The sequence below is a fragment of the Podarcis liolepis genome (assembly GCF_965112155.1).
Source record: "Podarcis liolepis genome assembly, chromosome: 2".
Taxonomy (NCBI): domain Eukaryota; kingdom Metazoa; phylum Chordata; class Lepidosauria; order Squamata; family Lacertidae; genus Podarcis; species Podarcis liolepis.
In genome coordinates, this window is record NC_139555.1 from 126,488,247 (window position 1) to 126,506,243 (window position 17,997).

At 42.9% G+C, this 17,997-nt stretch overlaps 2 protein-coding genes and 1 long non-coding RNA gene across 6 annotated transcripts in view; 2 read left to right on the top strand and 1 right to left on the bottom strand.

Moving 5' to 3' along the window:
- LOC310702107 overlaps positions 1 to 17,997 on the top strand; it is a 281,230-nt gene that overhangs the window by 228,428 nt on the left and 34,805 nt on the right. The window lies entirely within an intron of this gene.
- LOC310701896 (mamu class II histocompatibility antigen, DR alpha chain-like) overlaps positions 1 to 17,997 on the top strand; it is a 115,434-nt gene that overhangs the window by 44,936 nt on the left and 52,501 nt on the right. The window lies entirely within an intron of this gene.
- The window catches only part of LOC310701389 (uncharacterized protein), a 171,060-nt gene continuing 159,061 nt past the window's right edge, over positions 5,999 to 17,997 (bottom strand). For 2 of the 4 annotated variants that reach the window (XM_083492177.1, XM_083492174.1), the window contains exon 2: positions 5,999 to 13,262. In XM_083492177.1, coding sequence (XP_083348303.1) covers positions 11,269 to 13,158 — 1,890 coding nt within the window. In that variant the 5' untranslated portion in view covers positions 13,159 to 13,262 and the 3' untranslated portion in view covers positions 5,999 to 11,268. Of the gene's footprint in view, positions 13,263 to 13,935; positions 14,038 to 14,624; positions 14,828 to 17,997 lie in introns of those variants that run through there. The other 2 variants (XM_083492176.1, XM_083492175.1) reach the window with 2 other exon arrangements.

Here is a 17,997-nt window from a genome sequence, read left to right on the forward strand (position 1 = left end):
GGTTGTGTGACTTCTTCTGGATTGTGGTTTTTACATGCCAATAATCGAGCCACGAAATATTACACAGGTTGCTCGGAAATAGCCATTGGACTAATTTACCATTCTCATCCTTATTGGCATCACTTGGATTTTACCCCCCAGATATTCTTTTTTCTCCTCCCTCACGAGTCCTGCCTTATGATGTGTTCCCCTGAGCATGTACAGAGGGCTGTCTTGGAACTATTGTGGACTCTTGGCAGGGAGGGGGTGAGGGGAGTTCGGTGTGTTCCAGTTGTTTCATTTTTGTGCTTTGGCATGGTTCCCGGACAGAAATCAAGTTGCAATATGGTTCTTTAACAAGGCCTGCGAACAATGGGCTCTGTTCTCGACCTTGTTGCAATCTTTTTAGTTACAGCAAGCGAAATATGCTTGGCTAGTGCCTTTAGCTGCTGAGAAAAATGATTTTAAAAAAGCTTCTCAAAGCTTTGAGCTTTTTTTGGTGATGGTATTCTAGCATTCCAGTAAATGCTTCATATAAGATAAGCAATAATATGAAGGATAATCGTATAAGTTTATCCCCTTTTTTTTATCGCTTGTAAAAATAATGCCTTATTGTTTTCGTTATAATCATAATAGAAAAAAAAAAATTTTAGGTCATTATCCATATTGTAATTGGACCTATGAGTATTTTGATGGATTTTTTTTGTTTTTTGTTTTTTTTTTAATTACCACTATGAGTGATAGGCCGAAAGTCTCAGTTAATAATGTCACAACCTACATGACTTATGAACAACAAGCTGCGTGTAGAGATTTTTATGTTTGGTTGGACTGGATGAGAAAAAGCAGTAAATCTACATGTTTGCTTCAATCTGATTCATGGTTACTTTGTGGCACAAAGGCCTACAAAGAAATAACCTTTGCCTTTTCTGGAACCTACACTCTAGGAATACTGATACCCCTGATATAAAAAATAGATAAGCTCCCAGTTGTTTGTTTGCATAACAGAAGGGAAGTATAATCACCTATTTTTCATTATACAGGAACAGTCATCTCTAGATCCCTTTTTCCCTCTTTAGGTGTAGGGATGAATTACCGTGATTTGCATAGATTGGCAAATTCGACCGAAGCCTTGTTTAATTCTACTATCTTGGCTTTAAAAATGATTAACAAAGAAATGTCAGAAATAAGAAATGTAGTTCTTCAACATCGTTATGCTTTAGATGTGATCCTTGCTTCTAAAGGTGGAATTTGTGCCTTAATTCATTCTCATTGCTGTATGTATATAACCGATCAATCGACCAATATCTCTGCTACTATTGATTATATGGAACAAATGATAGCTCATAATCCTTTGAATCCACCTGAAGGTTTTGATCCATGGGAGTGGTTGTTTTCTTGGTTGCCTAATGGATTATGGTTAAGAAAAATATTATTGATTGTAATTGCATGTATTGCTGGCTTCATTATGGTGTGTTGTTGCATTCAATGCATACCCTCTTTGATTTCCCAATGCACTGCATGGTGGTACCGACCACGGCCCACCACAGGGGTTACAAGAGGAATTTATGTTGCAAAGTGTAGACGCTTAGGCAATGAAGTGTACTAATGGTCCCTCTTTTTTCCTCTAACAATATAAACAAGAAAAGAGGACATGTGGGAAAATGATTGCTTGTATATGAGAGCATGAGCAAAGTTCTTATTGTTGCAGGGTGATCTCATAGCTAGAAGCATCCTTGGAGCATGAACAGCGCGTGAACAGCTCGTGCTGTCCTATATGATTGGCTAACGTAGCATGGCCTGATCGCTCGCACGGTCTAGTACGAAGGTCCTTATCTGCTGGCTAGAACAAATTGCTTGGCTTGTATTTTGTATCTTTCCTTGGCTTGTATCTTTCTGATTTCACACAATAAAAGCTGTGCTGCATTAGCCCTAGGAGCAACCATATTTCGGAACCCCTTATGGTGTGAGACTGATTTTTCCCTGGATGCCGAGCTGCAACTCGACACGCATAGACTCGTGCCTGCAAGGGTTGTTCTGGATCTGTGGCCACCGCGGCTACGTATGGGCTAGCCCCCACTCCCGTGGCACCTGTTATCTTGGACTGATTTTACCTGGGGTCCGCGTTACCCAAGAGCTTCCCCCTGGAAAGAGGCGAAATAAGAGAGCAAAAGACTTGTCGGAGCTCTCCGATGTTGCAGCCAACGGGGAAACTTACGGCCGAGCCCTCTTTCCCGCCTATGGGGCCGGCTCAAACCACGTTGACATCCTTAAACTGACTGACATACTGCTGAACTTTATGGAAGAATCCAATGCAGCTACCCAATCCATCTTAACTGAACTAACCGAGGTCAGGCAAAATTCGATCCAGAACCGCCTTGCTTTGGACTACGTACTCGCCTCGACTGGAGGAGTTTGTGCCCTCATAGGAACCGAATGCTGCACGCACGTCACTGACCAGACCCTGAACATCACAGAACACCTTAATAACATCTACAAATTGACCGATAAACTTAGAGATATCCAACATGAGGGCCTGTCGGACACTCAACTCTGGAGCTGGCTACCCGGGTCGACTTGGATAAAACAACTTCTGGGGAACGGCCTCTTAATACTGATCACGGTTGCCATCTGCGTTGCCTTCTTCTGCTGCATGATTCACTGCTTCCCGATGTGCTGTCAAACTTGCGGCTCCTGTCTTCCTGCCCTTCGTCCGCGATCAACCACCATCTATAGGCCACCGACGGCAGAGATCCAGTCAACTCCCATCGAATTGGGACCTTTGCATAACCTCCGGACCCTGGACTCTAGGTATGACATCCCAAGCCTCTATTGATTATGCGGAGAAAAGGATTGCACGGCTTCCCTGCCCTTGCAATCTTATCTCCGAAGGGGGGAACTGTCGCCGGAAACCCCCCCCCAACTCACAGACACGTGTTACACAAGCACCACACTCACACACGCACACATCTCCCCCCCCCGACCCTGGAGATGTCCCCTTTAGAGGGCCATCCCTTAAAGCCTTCCGTAAATAAGGAAGCGCTAGTTTGACAGCTTATCGCCATAGCGCTCCGCACAGCCCTATTTTTATTGTGAGTAGACCGGCCGGCCGAAATTCCGCTGTCAATCGGCGCCCGCCTCAGCCAATCAACATTACCGAACAGCGCCCCTTGCGGCGGCCACGCAGGTACTGCAGGCTACTGCCGCTTTCCCCCTTTCCCTTGACAGCTCTCAATACAAAGTTTCCGAGTTCAATTGACCGTGACTGATCTAATCAAAATGTAGCAAGCCGCTTCCTGAAGGCGAAAGTGCTTTGAACTTCAAAGACAATATTCTTCATAAATTCACTAAAAATCAGCCGTACTTCGGATTTTCACCGGACCACTTTTATTCTGCTGGATATTACAAAGACTATCAAAGGGAGGGTGGTCCGAAATCAAGCGGCCATAATCCCTTAACCGAGCAGTCACGTACTCTGTGTTCCTTCCTACTAGACGTGACCACCTTGATAGCCATCAGTGATGGGCTCAGACAGGAGACTATCAAAGACACAATGAACTGCATATCTTGGTGTATTCCGCGCAGACACACACAAAAGACTATGACCGGACTCTCCTCAGGGGGCAGGAAACTTCGCCCTCTTCCTTTGTTTTTGTATATGACTCATGCGGGGAGGGGGAAGGGGGCCCCGGCCAGGTGTCAGGACACTCGGGTTACCTGTGCGGCCCCTCCCCAACTCCTCCTATTTTTAATATAATCGTGATGTAAATGTGATGTAATTCTGAGGGTGTATCTTAGGGGATTAGCAACTAATAAAAGTTAGGGTCTCCCTTTGTTCGGGGCTTCCATTTTGCTTCACCTTGTGGGCGGTGGGAGTCCTGTCGCGACAGTCTTTTTCTAAATAAAGACCGAGCCTACTGGCTGCTGATTTGCTCTGACTTGCTCTGGTCGGTGTCTTCATTTGCCCAAGAGGACCCTTGAATTTCCGTTAACACTTCCAAACTCATAATTCTTCCCTCACTGCCCTTAAATAGCTGCTTGGGGTCTAGTTTGGGGCCTGCATAAAGAACCTCTTCTCTTTTCTCATTTTAGCTGTAGGTATAAATTCATGGCCAAAAGCCTTATTGATACACAATTTTCCATCCGATGCCTGCTTACTCGGAACAGTTACAGATAGGTAGCCGTGTTGGTCTGCCATAGTCAAAACAATTTTTTCCCCCTTCCAGTAGCACCTTAAAGACCAACTAAGTTAGTTCTTGGTATGAGCTTGGTATGAGCTGAAGAAGAGTGCATGCACACGAAAGCTCATACCAAGAACTAAGTTGGTCTTTAAGGTGCTACTGGAAGGAAAAAAAAAATTGTTTTGCTTACTCGGAAGTAAGTCCTACTCTGCTCCCATGTGCGGAGTCAGCAGTTCAGGCAGTTCTGCTAGCAGGAGGCCAAAGGACCCAGAGTGGTTTGCAACCAGGTGGTTTCCAAATGCTGCCCTTTTTGATACGTTTGCATTTATTCTTTTGCGTGGGGACTGGCCAGATTGAACGCCCCCCCCTCCATTCAAAAGAAAGACTTGCAAAAGATTTCAAAGGCAGAATTTCCAAAAGATGACACTTTGTCCTGAATTTAAGACAAGTCAGTCGAAAAATCATGGGCTTTTTTGGCGTTTATTTGGGGCCTTGTCTAAAAAAAAAAAGCTCTACAGTTTTGGGGTTGTCCTGGTTTTTACTTTTTGAAATATGGCAACCCTAATTATTCTGGGCTCTGCTTGAACTGAAACTCCCTTTTAGAGCTCAGCCGGTAGAGCATGAGACTCTGAATCTGGGTTAGGAGTTTGAGCCCCACTTTGGGCAAAATACCTTAATTCCAGGGGGTTGGGCTAGATGACCCTTGTGGTCCCTTCCAACTCTGCAATTCTAGGATTCTACCATGTGTAGAGGAAAGATCGCCCTCTTGTGGGCAGTGGAGGAATGATGTAACGTTGGTTGGTGGGAACTGTTCTTGAGTGTTGCCTTGTCACACACAAGCAACACCACAACAGTCCTGTGAAAGGAAGGGGGGGTGCGTTTCTGCAGGCTCCATCCATCCAGCTGCCCATGTCCCAGCACCTCCCCCTAACAGTGAAGGGTCCCAGTCTGGAAATCCTCCCTTCCTGCTGGAGATGAGGCAGTGAGGGATTCCAGACAGACAGAGGCGCCCTTGCTCTGGAATTCCCTTGCCAGCAGGGAGACTTCAAAAGCCCCCCCCCCCATGCCTCCCCCTTCCCTCATTAAGTATGGAGACTTTTCATCTTGTGGTTGGGTCATTTTTAATCCAGTTTTTTTCTCTCTTCCTGCAATTTTAATACTGTTGTTGGTTTCCTTGTTTAAATTATTCTGTTTACTAGTGATATTTCACATAGTGTTTGTGAATGCAAAGCAATTGTGGCTCTTGGGTAGAAATCTGTGATCCAGACATGGCCTAGTCAATCACACCTTGTTTCAACATCCATCTAACACAAGGAAAAGAAAACCCCCCCATCATTTAGCCCGGACACTTGAGGTCCACTTCCGAGGGTCTTCTGGCAGTTCCCTCATAATTACAGGGAACCAGGCAGAGGGCCTTCTTGGTAGTGGCGCCCTCCCTGTGGAACACACGCCCCCATAATAATTTATTAATAATAATTATTATCATCATCATCATCAGATGTCAGAGAGAAAGTAACTTTTGGAAGACCTCTGAAGGCCTTCAGGGAAGTTCTTGATGTTTGACATTTTACATGTTCCTTTGTCATAGAACCAAGCTGGCACCATCCATTGGTTCTGGCAGGGTTCCAGTTCATGGTCAAAAAGATTAAACAGATGCACGTTGGATTGATGAGGAGGAGGTGAGGGACCAGGAGTGAGACCTTGGGGTCATGTTAGGTAACTCTGGGAAATTGTTGACCCTGTGTGCACTGGCTTGGGAAAACTGCAAATCTCACGCTGGGGATGTTTAGGGAACCGTTTGAAAATACACCTGCTACTCTCCTAATGGTTGTAGTGCAGATCTTGGTGGCATGCAGAGGGTCGCAAGGCCAGCTGGCTAGCCCCAGGTGGGTCATCTCCTTCCAGCCGTCCCGCTGCGAAGACCCATCAGCCTCTGCTCCAATGTAAATCAGCGACCCAGGCTTCAAAGCCAGGGCACACTATATCAGCAGAGCGAACTGCGGACACAGAATAGGCGTGAGGCTTGTGGAAGCATACTACAACTACGGATTTATTAATCATAAATCAGGACAAAGAAACATTCCACCTCTCTCTTTGTATTCTCAGAGAGACAGAGAAAAGCAAAAGCTATACGCACAACGGAAATTCCCAGCATACTGTGCTGGAATGTAAACCGACATGTGACACATAACAAACCCATATCTGCTCCTTGAGGAATGGAAATTCTCAACAGACCTATGGTGTGAACACATTTGGAGTACTGTGCACAGTTCAGTATCTGGGACCTTTCAGTTTGGAGAGAAGACGAGGAAGGATGCACATGTCAGATAGAATGGAGAAAGAGGATAGAGAAAAGCCCCCCCCCCCCCAATAAAAATAGAACTCATGGAATCCAGTGAAGCAGGAATGGTGGAAGATTTAGGAGAGCAAAAAGAAGGGTCTCCCCCCTTCTCTGCATCCAGCCAGTCCATGATGGCAACAGCAACAATAAGATAATTACATCAATAGTATGCATTGTGCTCTGCTGGCAGGACGACTCCCTCGGATCATGTCCAGTTGCAAAAGTGCAAGGAGACTTTCCACCCTCAGGGCCCAGAGGGGGATCGTGCCTTGGGGCAGCTGGTGGAATTGGAGGAAGCTGACCCTTAGCACTCTGGGTTTGGGACCTACCTGAAACTCCTTCCACATTATACTCATCCATATTGTTTCTCGCCTGCGTCATTTTTGGGATAGCATTCTACACACACTTGCGTCACCATGTGTCCCCCTCCCAACATTGCTTTGAGATGCTCTGGTACGGCCCCTTCTTCCCTGTGCCCCCTTCCCTCCCCATGCAAGACGTGCAGCTGGGAACAGAGCCTTTCCTGGTTATGCCAGGGAATGCCCCTTTTATTTCTCCTGCCACAAAATATATCTATACACATTATATCTGACATAATGCATCTATAAATCAAAAGAATAGATCAGGGTTTCAAGATTACCTTTGGCATATAAGTAGGTGTCTTCAATCTTTCTGTGTCTTCATGGTTCCACTATTGCAACTATAACAATGGGAGTTATGCTGCTGTTCCTATAATATTAGTCTAACTCTGCTTCCAAAGCAACACCACCAGTCTCGGCTCCACTTTGAGCAACTCTCCATTCCCAGATACAAACATTTCCAGCTCCCTCCACCAAACACCAAAACCAGCTCAGTCTCAGTACATCCTCATTCAGAATCAACACTACAGATTCACGTTAAATATTATATTCTACTTACTATTGTGAAATGTTACCTTCATTATTTAAATACATGTCTATTTTTTTTAAATGATATTTATTAAGGGTTTGGAAAATACAGAAAAAGAAAAAGAACAATAAAAAATAAACAAATCAAACAATACCTTACAATACATCAATAAAAGCAAACAAAAAAACAAAAAGAACAAAAAACAATACAATAAGACAGCAAAACAGCAAAAAGAGAACACAAACATCTTTCAATAACCTTTCAACTCATTTCCTTAGTTCTTTGACCTCCTCACACCTCCCCTTTTGTATTCCCGTTTAAAAGTCCTTTCAGCAAATCCTTACCCTGTCCTTTATCTTTACTCAGTATCTTAACCTATTATAACCATGTGTTTATAACCATTATCAATCCATATTTACATATTCTTAATAATCTTTTTACCAATACCACTTATTTTCCATCCGATATCATTTTAACATTCCTTAATTTTACAGTATTTCTGCAAGTAGTCTTTAAATTTCTTCTAGTCTTCTTCCACCGACTCTTCTCCCTGGTCACGGATTCTGCCAGTCATTTCTGCCAATTCCATGTAGTCCATCACTTTCATCTGCCATTCTTCCAGTGTGGGTAAATCCTGTGTCTTCCAATACTTTGCAATCAGTGTTCTTGCTGCTGTTGTTGCATACATAAAAAAGGTTCTATCCTTCTTTGGCACCAATTAGCCGACTATGCCCAGGAGAAAGGCCTCTGGTTTCTTCAGAAAGGTATATTTAAATACCTTTTTCATTTCATTAGAGATCATCTCCCAGAAAGCCTTAATCTTTGGGCACGTCCACCAAAGGTGAAAGAATGTACCTTCAGTTTCTTTACATTTCCAGCATTTATTATCAGGCAAATGATAGATTTTTGCAAGCTTGACTGGTGTCATGTTACCACCTGTATATCATTTTCATAATATTCTCTCTTAAGGCATTACATGCCGTAAATTTCATACCTGTGGTCCACAACTGTTCCCAGTCAGCAAACATAATGTTATGTCCAACATCCTGTGCCCATTTAATCATAGCGGATTTGACCGTTTCATCCTGAGTGTTCCATTTTAACAGCAAGTTATACATTCTTGAAAGCATCTTTGTATTGGGATCTAGCAATTCTGTTTCCAACTTTGATTTTTCCACCTGGAAGCCAATTTTTTTGTCCAAATTATATACCTCTCTTATTAGATAATAATGAAGCCAATCTCGCACTCTATCTTTTAATTTCTCAAAACTCTGCAATTTCAATTTATCTCCTTCTTGCTCTAAGATCTCCCAATATTTTGGCCACTTGGCTTCCATATTGAGCCTTTTCTGAGCTTTTGCCTCCATCGGTGACAACCACCTTGTGGTTTTATTTTCAAGTAAGTCTTTATATCGTATCCAGACATTAAACAGTGCTTTCCTGGCAATATGGTTTTTAAATGCCTTATGTGCTTTAACCTTGTCGTACCACAAATATGCATGCCACCCAAAAACATTGTTGAAACCTTCTAAGTTCAAAATGTCTGTGTTCTCAAGAAGCAGCCAGTCCTTCAACCAGCAGAAAGCTGCTGATTCATAATAAAGTTTAAGGTCTGGCAGGGCAAATCCCCCTCTTTCTTTTGCATCCGTTAGTATTTTAAATTTTATTCTGGGCTTCTTGCCCTGCCAGACGAATTTAGAAATGTCTCTCTGCCACTTCTTGAAACAGTCCATTTTATCTAAAATTTGTAACGATTGGAACAAAAATAGCATTCTTTGCAATACATTCATCTTTATAGATTATTTAAATACATGTCTAGACAACATTACATGCAAACAACAAAAGCTCACATACGCTGCATGCGTTTAAGATTGATTTCCTGTTATTGATGTGAACGAAAGTATATAAACTTATATAAGGACACTTATGAGAAGTGGAAGGAAATAAAAAAAGAATTAGAGACTTGGGGAAAATTGAATTTGTCCCTGTGGGGGAGAATATCCACAGTTAAAATGATGGTATTGCCAAAGATGATTTTTATGTTCCAAACAATACCTATAATTAGAGGCGTAAAGTGTTTTAAGGATTGGCAGAAAGACCTTGCCAAGTTTATTTGGCATGGGGAAAAACCACGCATAAAATTTAAGCTACTAACAGATTTGAAGGAAAAAGGAGGCTTCGCGGTCCCTGACCTTAAACTGTACTTTGAGGCAGTGTGCTGGACATGGATAAAGGAATGGATATTAATTAAAAACATGGAAGTCCTAGATCTGGAGGGATGGGATATTGTGTACGGGTGGCATGGCTACATAGGCTATAACAAGGTTAAATCTCACAAAGGATTTTAAAATCATATTGTGAGAAGGGCATTATATGAAGTATGGGAGAGGAGTAAAAAATCAGTAGTAACCAAAACACCATGGTGGCTGTCACCAATGGAATCTGTTCCGGTCCACAGGCTGAATATGAACAGCGATTAGCTAACATATAAGGATTTAGTAGAGGAAACAAGTAGTGATCCGAAAATAAAGGACCTAGGCGAATTGAAACAGAAGGGAATAACCTGGCTGGAGTATTATCAATTAAAAGCCGCCCTTGAAAAGGATAAAAGAACCAAAGGATTTGACAAAAAAAATCCTATCTAGAGAAGGATGTTTTATATAATAATCAAAAGGCACTTTCTAAAATGTACAAACTACTTTTGAATTGGCAAAGAAAGGAGGAAGATATCAAAGAAATTACAGTAAAATAGGAGAGGGACCTGGGACATACGATCAAACCCAATATTTGGAACAAATTATGGACTAAAAATATAAAATTCACGGCTTGTCTCCTTATAAGGGAAAATCTTATGAAAATGTACTATAGGTGGTACGTGACCCCTGTAAAACTTGCAAAAATAAATAAATCAAATAATAAGTGCTGGCGATGTAAGGAACAGATAGGAATATACTACCATATGTGGTGGTCCTGTCTAGAAATACAAAGATTTTGGAACATGATTTATGAAGAGATAAAGAGATTGATAAAAACTACATTTAGCAAGAAACCGGAAGAATTTTTACTAGGAATGGTTTCAGATAATATTCCCAAAAACAAAACTAGGCTATTTATGTATGCAACGTCAGCAGCAAGGGTTATAGTGGCAAAACACTGGAAAGATAAAAATATACCCACTAAAGAGGAATGGGTAGTCAAATTGTGCGAGTGCTTGGAGCTCGCAAAGCTGACAGATGCAATAAGAGATAAACCTAAAAAGATGGTGAAAGAAGAATGGGAATGTTTAAATAATTATTTAGGGGACAAGGGCTCAGCAAGAAAGATCTGGCTATGTTTAGAATGATATCGCATAGAGAAATGCTCCCTGATACCAAGATGAGGGATTCCTTTGGAATGCAGATAAAGTTAATTGATAAGAATAATGATCTGTTGAGTTTGACGGAAGTGTACAATAGATGAGCTTTCCTGCTTTGGCTCATCTTCCTTTTTCTTTTTCTATTTTTCTTTTTTCTTTTCTTTTATCTCTCCCATAGTTGCTTATGTTCTGTGTCATGTACTTCAATATTTTTTGTGTTTTTGTAGGTTTTTTTTCATTACTATTAAGGAATTTTCTTTTGTAATTTTTGGCTGTTTATATGTACCTGTTTAAGCAAAATAAAAGCTATTAAAAAAAAAGTGTCAACTTGGAGAGAAACAGGTCCTACACTCTAAAAAGTGTTGCATAATAACCAAAGCAGGATGAACACTCCTTCTGTCTAAATCCTTTCTCTTCTTTGAGTTAATTGATGGCCTGAAGGTGTTTCCACTATTACGGTTCTTACCCCTCGAAGTCTTTTGATGGTTTGTAAGACTTCCACTACAACTGAATCTCGGTCCACTTCCCTAGGACTTATATTGTTGCTCCCCTGTATGAGTTTGTTGATGTTTTGTAAGAACTCCATTTGTACTGAAACTCTTTCCACACTCCATGCATTTAAATGATTTCTCCCCCATGTGACTCCGTTGATGAAGTCTAAGTTTTCCACTCTGAATGAAGCTCTTTCCACATTCCATGCATTTAAATGGTTTCTCCCCTGTGTGACTCCGTTGATGAATTCTAAGATGTCCACTCTGACTGAAGTTCTTTCCACACTCCATACATTTAAATGGTTTCTCCCCTGTGTGAGTCCGTTGATGAATTCTAAGGTGTCCACTCTTACTGAAGCTCCTTCCGCACTCCATGCATTGAAACGGTTTCTCCCCTGTGTGAGTCCGTTGATGGTTTCTAAGTGATCCACTCTCAGTGAAGCTCATTCCACATTCCATGCATTTAAATGGTTTCTCCCCTGTGTGAGTCCGTTGATGAATTCTAAGGTGTGCACTTTGACTGAAGCTCTTTCCACACTCCATACATTTAAATGGTTTCTCCCCTGTGTGAGTTCGTTGATGAATTCTAAGATGTCCACTTTGACTGAAGCTCTTTCCACACTCCATACATTTAAATGATTTCTCCCCTGTGTGAGTCCGTTGATGAAGTCTAAGTTTTCCACTCTGACTGTAGCTCTTTCCACACTCCATGCATTTAAATGTTTTCTCCCCTGTGTGAGTCCGTTGATGAATTCTAAGGCTTCCGCTAGTAGTGAAGCTCTTTCCACACTCCATGCAATTAAATGTTTTCTCCCCCGTGTGAATCCGTAGATGAATTCTAAGTTGTCCACTCTGACTGTAGCTCTTTCCACACTCCATACATTTAAATGGTTTCTCCCCTGTGTGCGTCCATTGATGACTTCTAAGTTTTCCACTCTCTGTGAAGCTCTTTCCACATTCCATGCAATTAAATGGTTTCTCCCCCGTGTGAGTCCGTTGATGAATTCTAAGGCTTCCGCTAGTAGTGAAGCTCTTTCCACACTCCATGCATTTAAATGGTTTCTCCCCTGTGTGAGTCCGTTGATGAATTCTAAGGCTTCCGCTAGTAGTGAAGCTCTTTCCACACTCCATGCAATTAAATGTTTTCTCCCCCGTGTGAGTCCGTAGATGAATTCTAAGTTGTCCACTCTGACTGTAGCTCTTTCCACACTCCATACATTTAAATGGTTTCTCCCCTGTGTGCGTCCATTGATGACTTCTAAGTTTTCCACTCTCTGTGAAGCTCTTTCCACATTCCATGCAATTAAATGGTTTCTCCCCCGTGTGAGTCCGTAGATGAATTCTAAGGCTTCCGCTAGTAGTGAAGCTCTTTCCACACTCCATGCAATTAAATGGTTTCTCCCCCGTATGAGTCCGTAGATGAATTCTGAAGCTTCCACTAGTAGTCAAGCTCTTTCCACACTCCATACATTTAAATGGTTTCTCCCCTGTGTGAGTCCGTTGATGTCTTCTAAGGTGTCCACTCTTACTGAAGCTCATTCCACATTCCATGCATTTAAATGGTTTCTCCCCTGTGTGAGTCCGTTGATGAATTCTAAGTTTTCCACTCTGACTGTAGCTCTTTCCACACTCCATACATTTAAATGGTTTCTCCCCTGTGTGAGTTCGTTGATGAATTCTAAGTTGTCCACTCTGACTGTAGCTCTTTCCACACTCCATGCATTTAAATGGTTTCTCCCCTGTGTGAGTCCGTAGATGAATTCTAAGGCTTCTGCTAGTAGTGAAGTTCTTTCCACACTCCATGCAAGTAAATGGTTTCTCCCCTGAGTGAGACCACTGATGTTTTCTAAGGTTTCCATTGTCAGTGAAGCTCCTTCCACACTCCATGCTTTCAAATAGTTTATGTTGTCTGTTTTCACACTCCATGTATTTAAATGGTTTCTTTGTTATTGGACATGGCCCACCAGAATTCTGATTGCCTTCTCCATTGTCTTCTTTCAATGGGGTGGGGAGAAAATCCTATTTGTTTTCTAGGAAGAGAACAAAGGAATATTACACACATCAATTAACAGCTGCTCTTATTTTAATTTCTTGTACAATCTCTCCTGTCCTCCACATGTTCCAAATGTTTAGGAAAGGCAAATGAAATAATTTAAAATAATGGTCATGCATCATCAGCCTTTTATAACCCTTAATTATTGTTAATGAAGCAGGATTATCTTAGAATACGGTTGAACTGTGGGGGTTTACGTTTTATAAAAAGTGGTTTCTCACAGGAAAGGGAGCTGCTCTATGTTCCATGAACCTGCCCACTATTCATCAGGGTCCTAAGTTCATCATGAAGTTCTTCATTCTCTGCACTATAATCCTACACCCCTTGGGACACATTTTGTCCCCTTCGACCTCTAGATCTTTATTCATCACCTGCACAGTCCCTTTGGCCTCAAGACGTCCATACTGACCATTTTGGGAGACCCATATATAAGTCTAGTGACAAGGCTTGGTGCTTGTGGTCGGTTGAAGGTGCGCTCAGTTGGAGAATATTCTTGGGGTTGGACCTCCATCTCTCAGCCTTGCATTCTTGAATGGAGAGAACTGGAGATGCAGAAGGAAAACAGCTGGAGCCTGACTGCTGGGAAGGCCAGATTGAGACACCCACGCCAGTTATGATTTATAATAATTATATGCCGCCGGGTCTCGCACCTGCCTCCTGACACTGGCTTATCTTAGCGGAGATTCCATGTCCAGGCCTCTCTCAGTGTTCTTCCTCCTTTGCCCTGGGTGGCCAAGGGCTTCTGGATATTCTAGCTCTGCTCCAACTGGGATTTATTTATTAAATTTGTATACCTCTCTTCAACTGAAGATCACAAGATAAAAATATATGTGACACTGAAATAGGTGAGTATTAAAGGTGAATAACACTGATTGTGGGAAAGAAAAGAAAGGAGATGAAATCAGTGGTGTGTCCACCTGAATGTAATAATAATAATAATAATAATAATAATAATAATAGGATTTATAATTTCCCAAAGGGCACATCTTGAACATCATCTCTTTATGCTTTTTCTATTGACTTATGTGGATATAATGTGTAACAGGAGCTAAATGTTAATTATCTTATTTTTTTTAAGCATTTTGTTTCAATTACTATTTTTTGACTACCTAATGTGAGTTCTTATACTTTTTAAAGTTTTTCCAAACTTCCTGCCTATGGGCCTTAGGTTGCGTATGCCTGGGATAGAGGGTTAAATCAGGGCTGGCCAAATAGGACTCAGCTCCGTCCCCTCCTTGCCCCTCCCTGCACCTTCTGCCTGAGGGGGCTGCCTCAGTCTCCCTGACGGTGGAGCAGGCCCTGAGGACAGCCTTCTCACTGCCTTCCAAAATAGTGATACCTCGGGTTACAGATGCTTCGAGTTGTGTGTTTTCGGCTTGCGGGTTATTTCCGGGTTTCAGCGCTCGCACATGTGCAGAACCACTAAATCACGCTTTCTGCGTGTGCAGAATCACCAAATCGCAACCCACACATGTGCAGACACAGCGCTGTAGGTTGTGAATGAGCCTCCCACACGGATCACGTTCACAACCTGAGCGTCCACTGCACAGGAAAGATGACACAGAAGACCTTGGAGTCTCACCATGGAACACAACAACAACAACAACGAGTGGTAATACATTACTTTGGGCTGCCCTGGGCGTAGGGGGTCCCCGTTACAACAGCCCTGCAAAATAGACCGGAGTTGCTACGTGCTTTGGGACTTGGAAGAGTAACTTACGGCAACCGTTCAGTGTCGTCATTACGGGGGCCTCTTTTAAATAGGGGCTGGTGTTTGAACTTGGGCTTTGCTAAGGTTACGGAATTGGCAGGGGGGGCACTTGTGTGAGAGCAGGTTTCTTTGGCCGTGTCCCCCTTCCTTGCTTGCCCCTTCTGCGTTCCCATGGCAAGTCCAGCCGAATTCGACTATGGCGTGTGGTGCATATCTCCGCCTTCAGACTGAGGGAGCCAGGCAGCTTTCCGGGTCATGTGCCCAACTTTTCATGAGCTGATATTAAATCCCAAAAGACCTACAGCTGCTTGTTACAAAGGGAGGGGGCCGATTCCGGTAGGTTTATGATATTAACTCTTTCCATGCTCATTTCTGATGCTCAGAAGCAGGTGCACCCTTTCCTAGACCTTCCTGATGACATTCTCAGTCTGACGCACAGTATTTACACAGAAACACGGATCAAACACGAAAAAAACCCTTTACATAACTCCCTTTCTAAAATACACTGAGACTATCTTATAACATATCCCCGCTATAACACACAAGTTCTAATTAAATCCTAATATTTACTATGCCTAAACATCGAGCACCACAGACCTATAATAATAATAATAATAATAATAATAATAATAATAATAATAATAATAATATTTATTATTTATACCCTGCCCATCTGGCTGCGTTTCCCCAATCACTCTGGGCGCCTCCCAATCGAGTGTTAAAAACAGTAAAGCATTAAATATTAACAACTTCCCTAAACTGGGCTGCGTTCAGGTGTCTTTTAAAAATAGGATAGCTGCTTAATTCCTTGACATCTGATGGGAGGGCATTCCACAGGGCAACCGCCACTACCCAGAAGACCCTCTGTCTCGTTCCCTGTAACCTCACTTCTTGCAATGAGGGAACCGCCAGAAGGCCCTCGGCGCTGGATCTCAGTGTCCAGGTTGAACGATGGAGGTGGAGACGCTCCTTCAGGTATACAGGACTGAGGCCGTTTAGGGATTGAAAGGTCAGCACCAACACTTGGAATTGTGCTCAGAAACGTACTCAAATATTCCTCTGCAGTAAAGGAGGCAAATGGAAGCCTTCCCATTGTCTTTGTGCTTACAAATACTGTGTTAAGGAGGTGTGAACAGGGTGGGCCTGTGATCTGGATTCAGGAACTAAAGTATTTACCATCACAAAAGAATGCCCAGGCTGCCCAGGTAATGCAGTCAGTGACCATTAACAGGTATCCTTGAGGACAGGTTTTCTGCTGTAGACCGCCTCCTGTGATGTATTCCTGCTGTAGACAGTCTCCTTCTGTATGATATTTTGGGGTGGTGGTCTTGGGTGGGCAATTTCAAAAGACTATATAAGGCCTTGCACACCTCCCTCCTGGTTGTGGTGAGGGGGGGACACTGTTGCAATAAAGATCAGGCTTACTAGCCGCTTTGCTTCTCCATATACTCTGGTTGGCCTCTGTTATTTTCTCCTACCTACCGTATTTTTCGCTCCATAAGGCACACCTGATCATAAGGGGCACCTAGTTTCTAGAGGGGGAATTCAAGAAAAAAAATATTATTTAAAGGGAGCGCTGAGCAGAGCTCCCTGGTGCCCTGCGGAGGCTTTGCGCCACTAAGGCAGAAGCTAAAACAGCTAGAGGGAGTGCTGTGCAGCGCTCTCTCTAGCTGTTCTAGCTTCTTGGGTAGCCTGTATAAATATACAGAGTTGAGGGAAAACCTTAATCCCATTGTTCCTTTGCAGATTTATATACACAGAATCAACCCCTTAAATTCTAAGTTCTAAGAGGTTCAATGAACAGATGGTTTGCAGTGGAAGAGATCTGCACAAGTAGCTAAGTGTGAAGCAGTAAAAATGAAAGTGCAACCTTGTGAGCAGAATACTCCACACATCTTGGGGTCTTTGTGTAATAATTGTGCAAGTCAGACTTGAGGCAAGCGCTGAAGGCTCTTCAGGGCTGGCAACCTCTTCCCAATCCCACTGGGTTCCAACAACCGCACTAACACTTAACTGTACAGAATAGGCACCTGGATGCAGAAGCCAATCCAAAGGGGTGGCTGGTAGTGGAGGAGGTGAAACGCTTAAGTTCTGAGTTTTTCATGTGCGCTAAAACTCAGTCTGCTTGGTTGTTGTTTTTTATTAAAAAAATATTTTTACCAACATGCTATAATATTATTGTTTTAGTTAAATAAATTGCTTAAGTTGTGATTAAGGAAATGATTATTTTTCTCCTTCCAATAAATTACAGCAGAAATGTTGTCCAAATATAGACAGTAAACTTATTAAACCTCAGAATGATTTCATAATTATCTGTCTATGTATTTCTAATAGTGTAACCAAATCAGAAATTTTTGATTTAAATAGAATCATACTGACTAGTGATTTATTGTAAATTGTGATTGAAATCAATTTGATTTATATCAAACCCACCCTGATTGCAATCTACCACAATGTCTGAAATAAGGATGGAACTATACAGAGGCGAACAGGACAATGTCCTGCCAGCTGCTACTACTTAGGGGTCTGAAACGGATAAATGAAAATATTATCAATCATCACACACTCAGTTTCATCAGCAGGAAAGCCAAGATGCATCCTAGCAGGACTTTTGGGTTTGCGCTAGGCTATAATTGGTGGTATTCAGGACAATCCAAACTATGGAGATGAGTCCTAGTGAATGCAGATGATCTGGGACAGCCAACACCCTCAGCAGGGAGGCTGGGTGATGGGGGGCTCAGGGGTGCTGGAAGGGGCGGGGTCTCTGTCGAGGCTCCTCCCCTTCCTTTAACCCTTCCATGGACTCCCTCTCTCCGTTTCCCTAGCCAGGCGCCCCACGACCCCAGGGATTCCTGCCAGGGGGAAGCCGGGAGAATGGGGGGGCCTCAGCCCCACCCCCAGCCCTGCTTGGGGTCCTCCTTCTCCTTCCCGCCAAGGCCTGGGGGGGGCGGGCAGGGCAGCTGAGCATCTCTCGGCCCCCCAGGAAAGAGAAAGGGGAGTC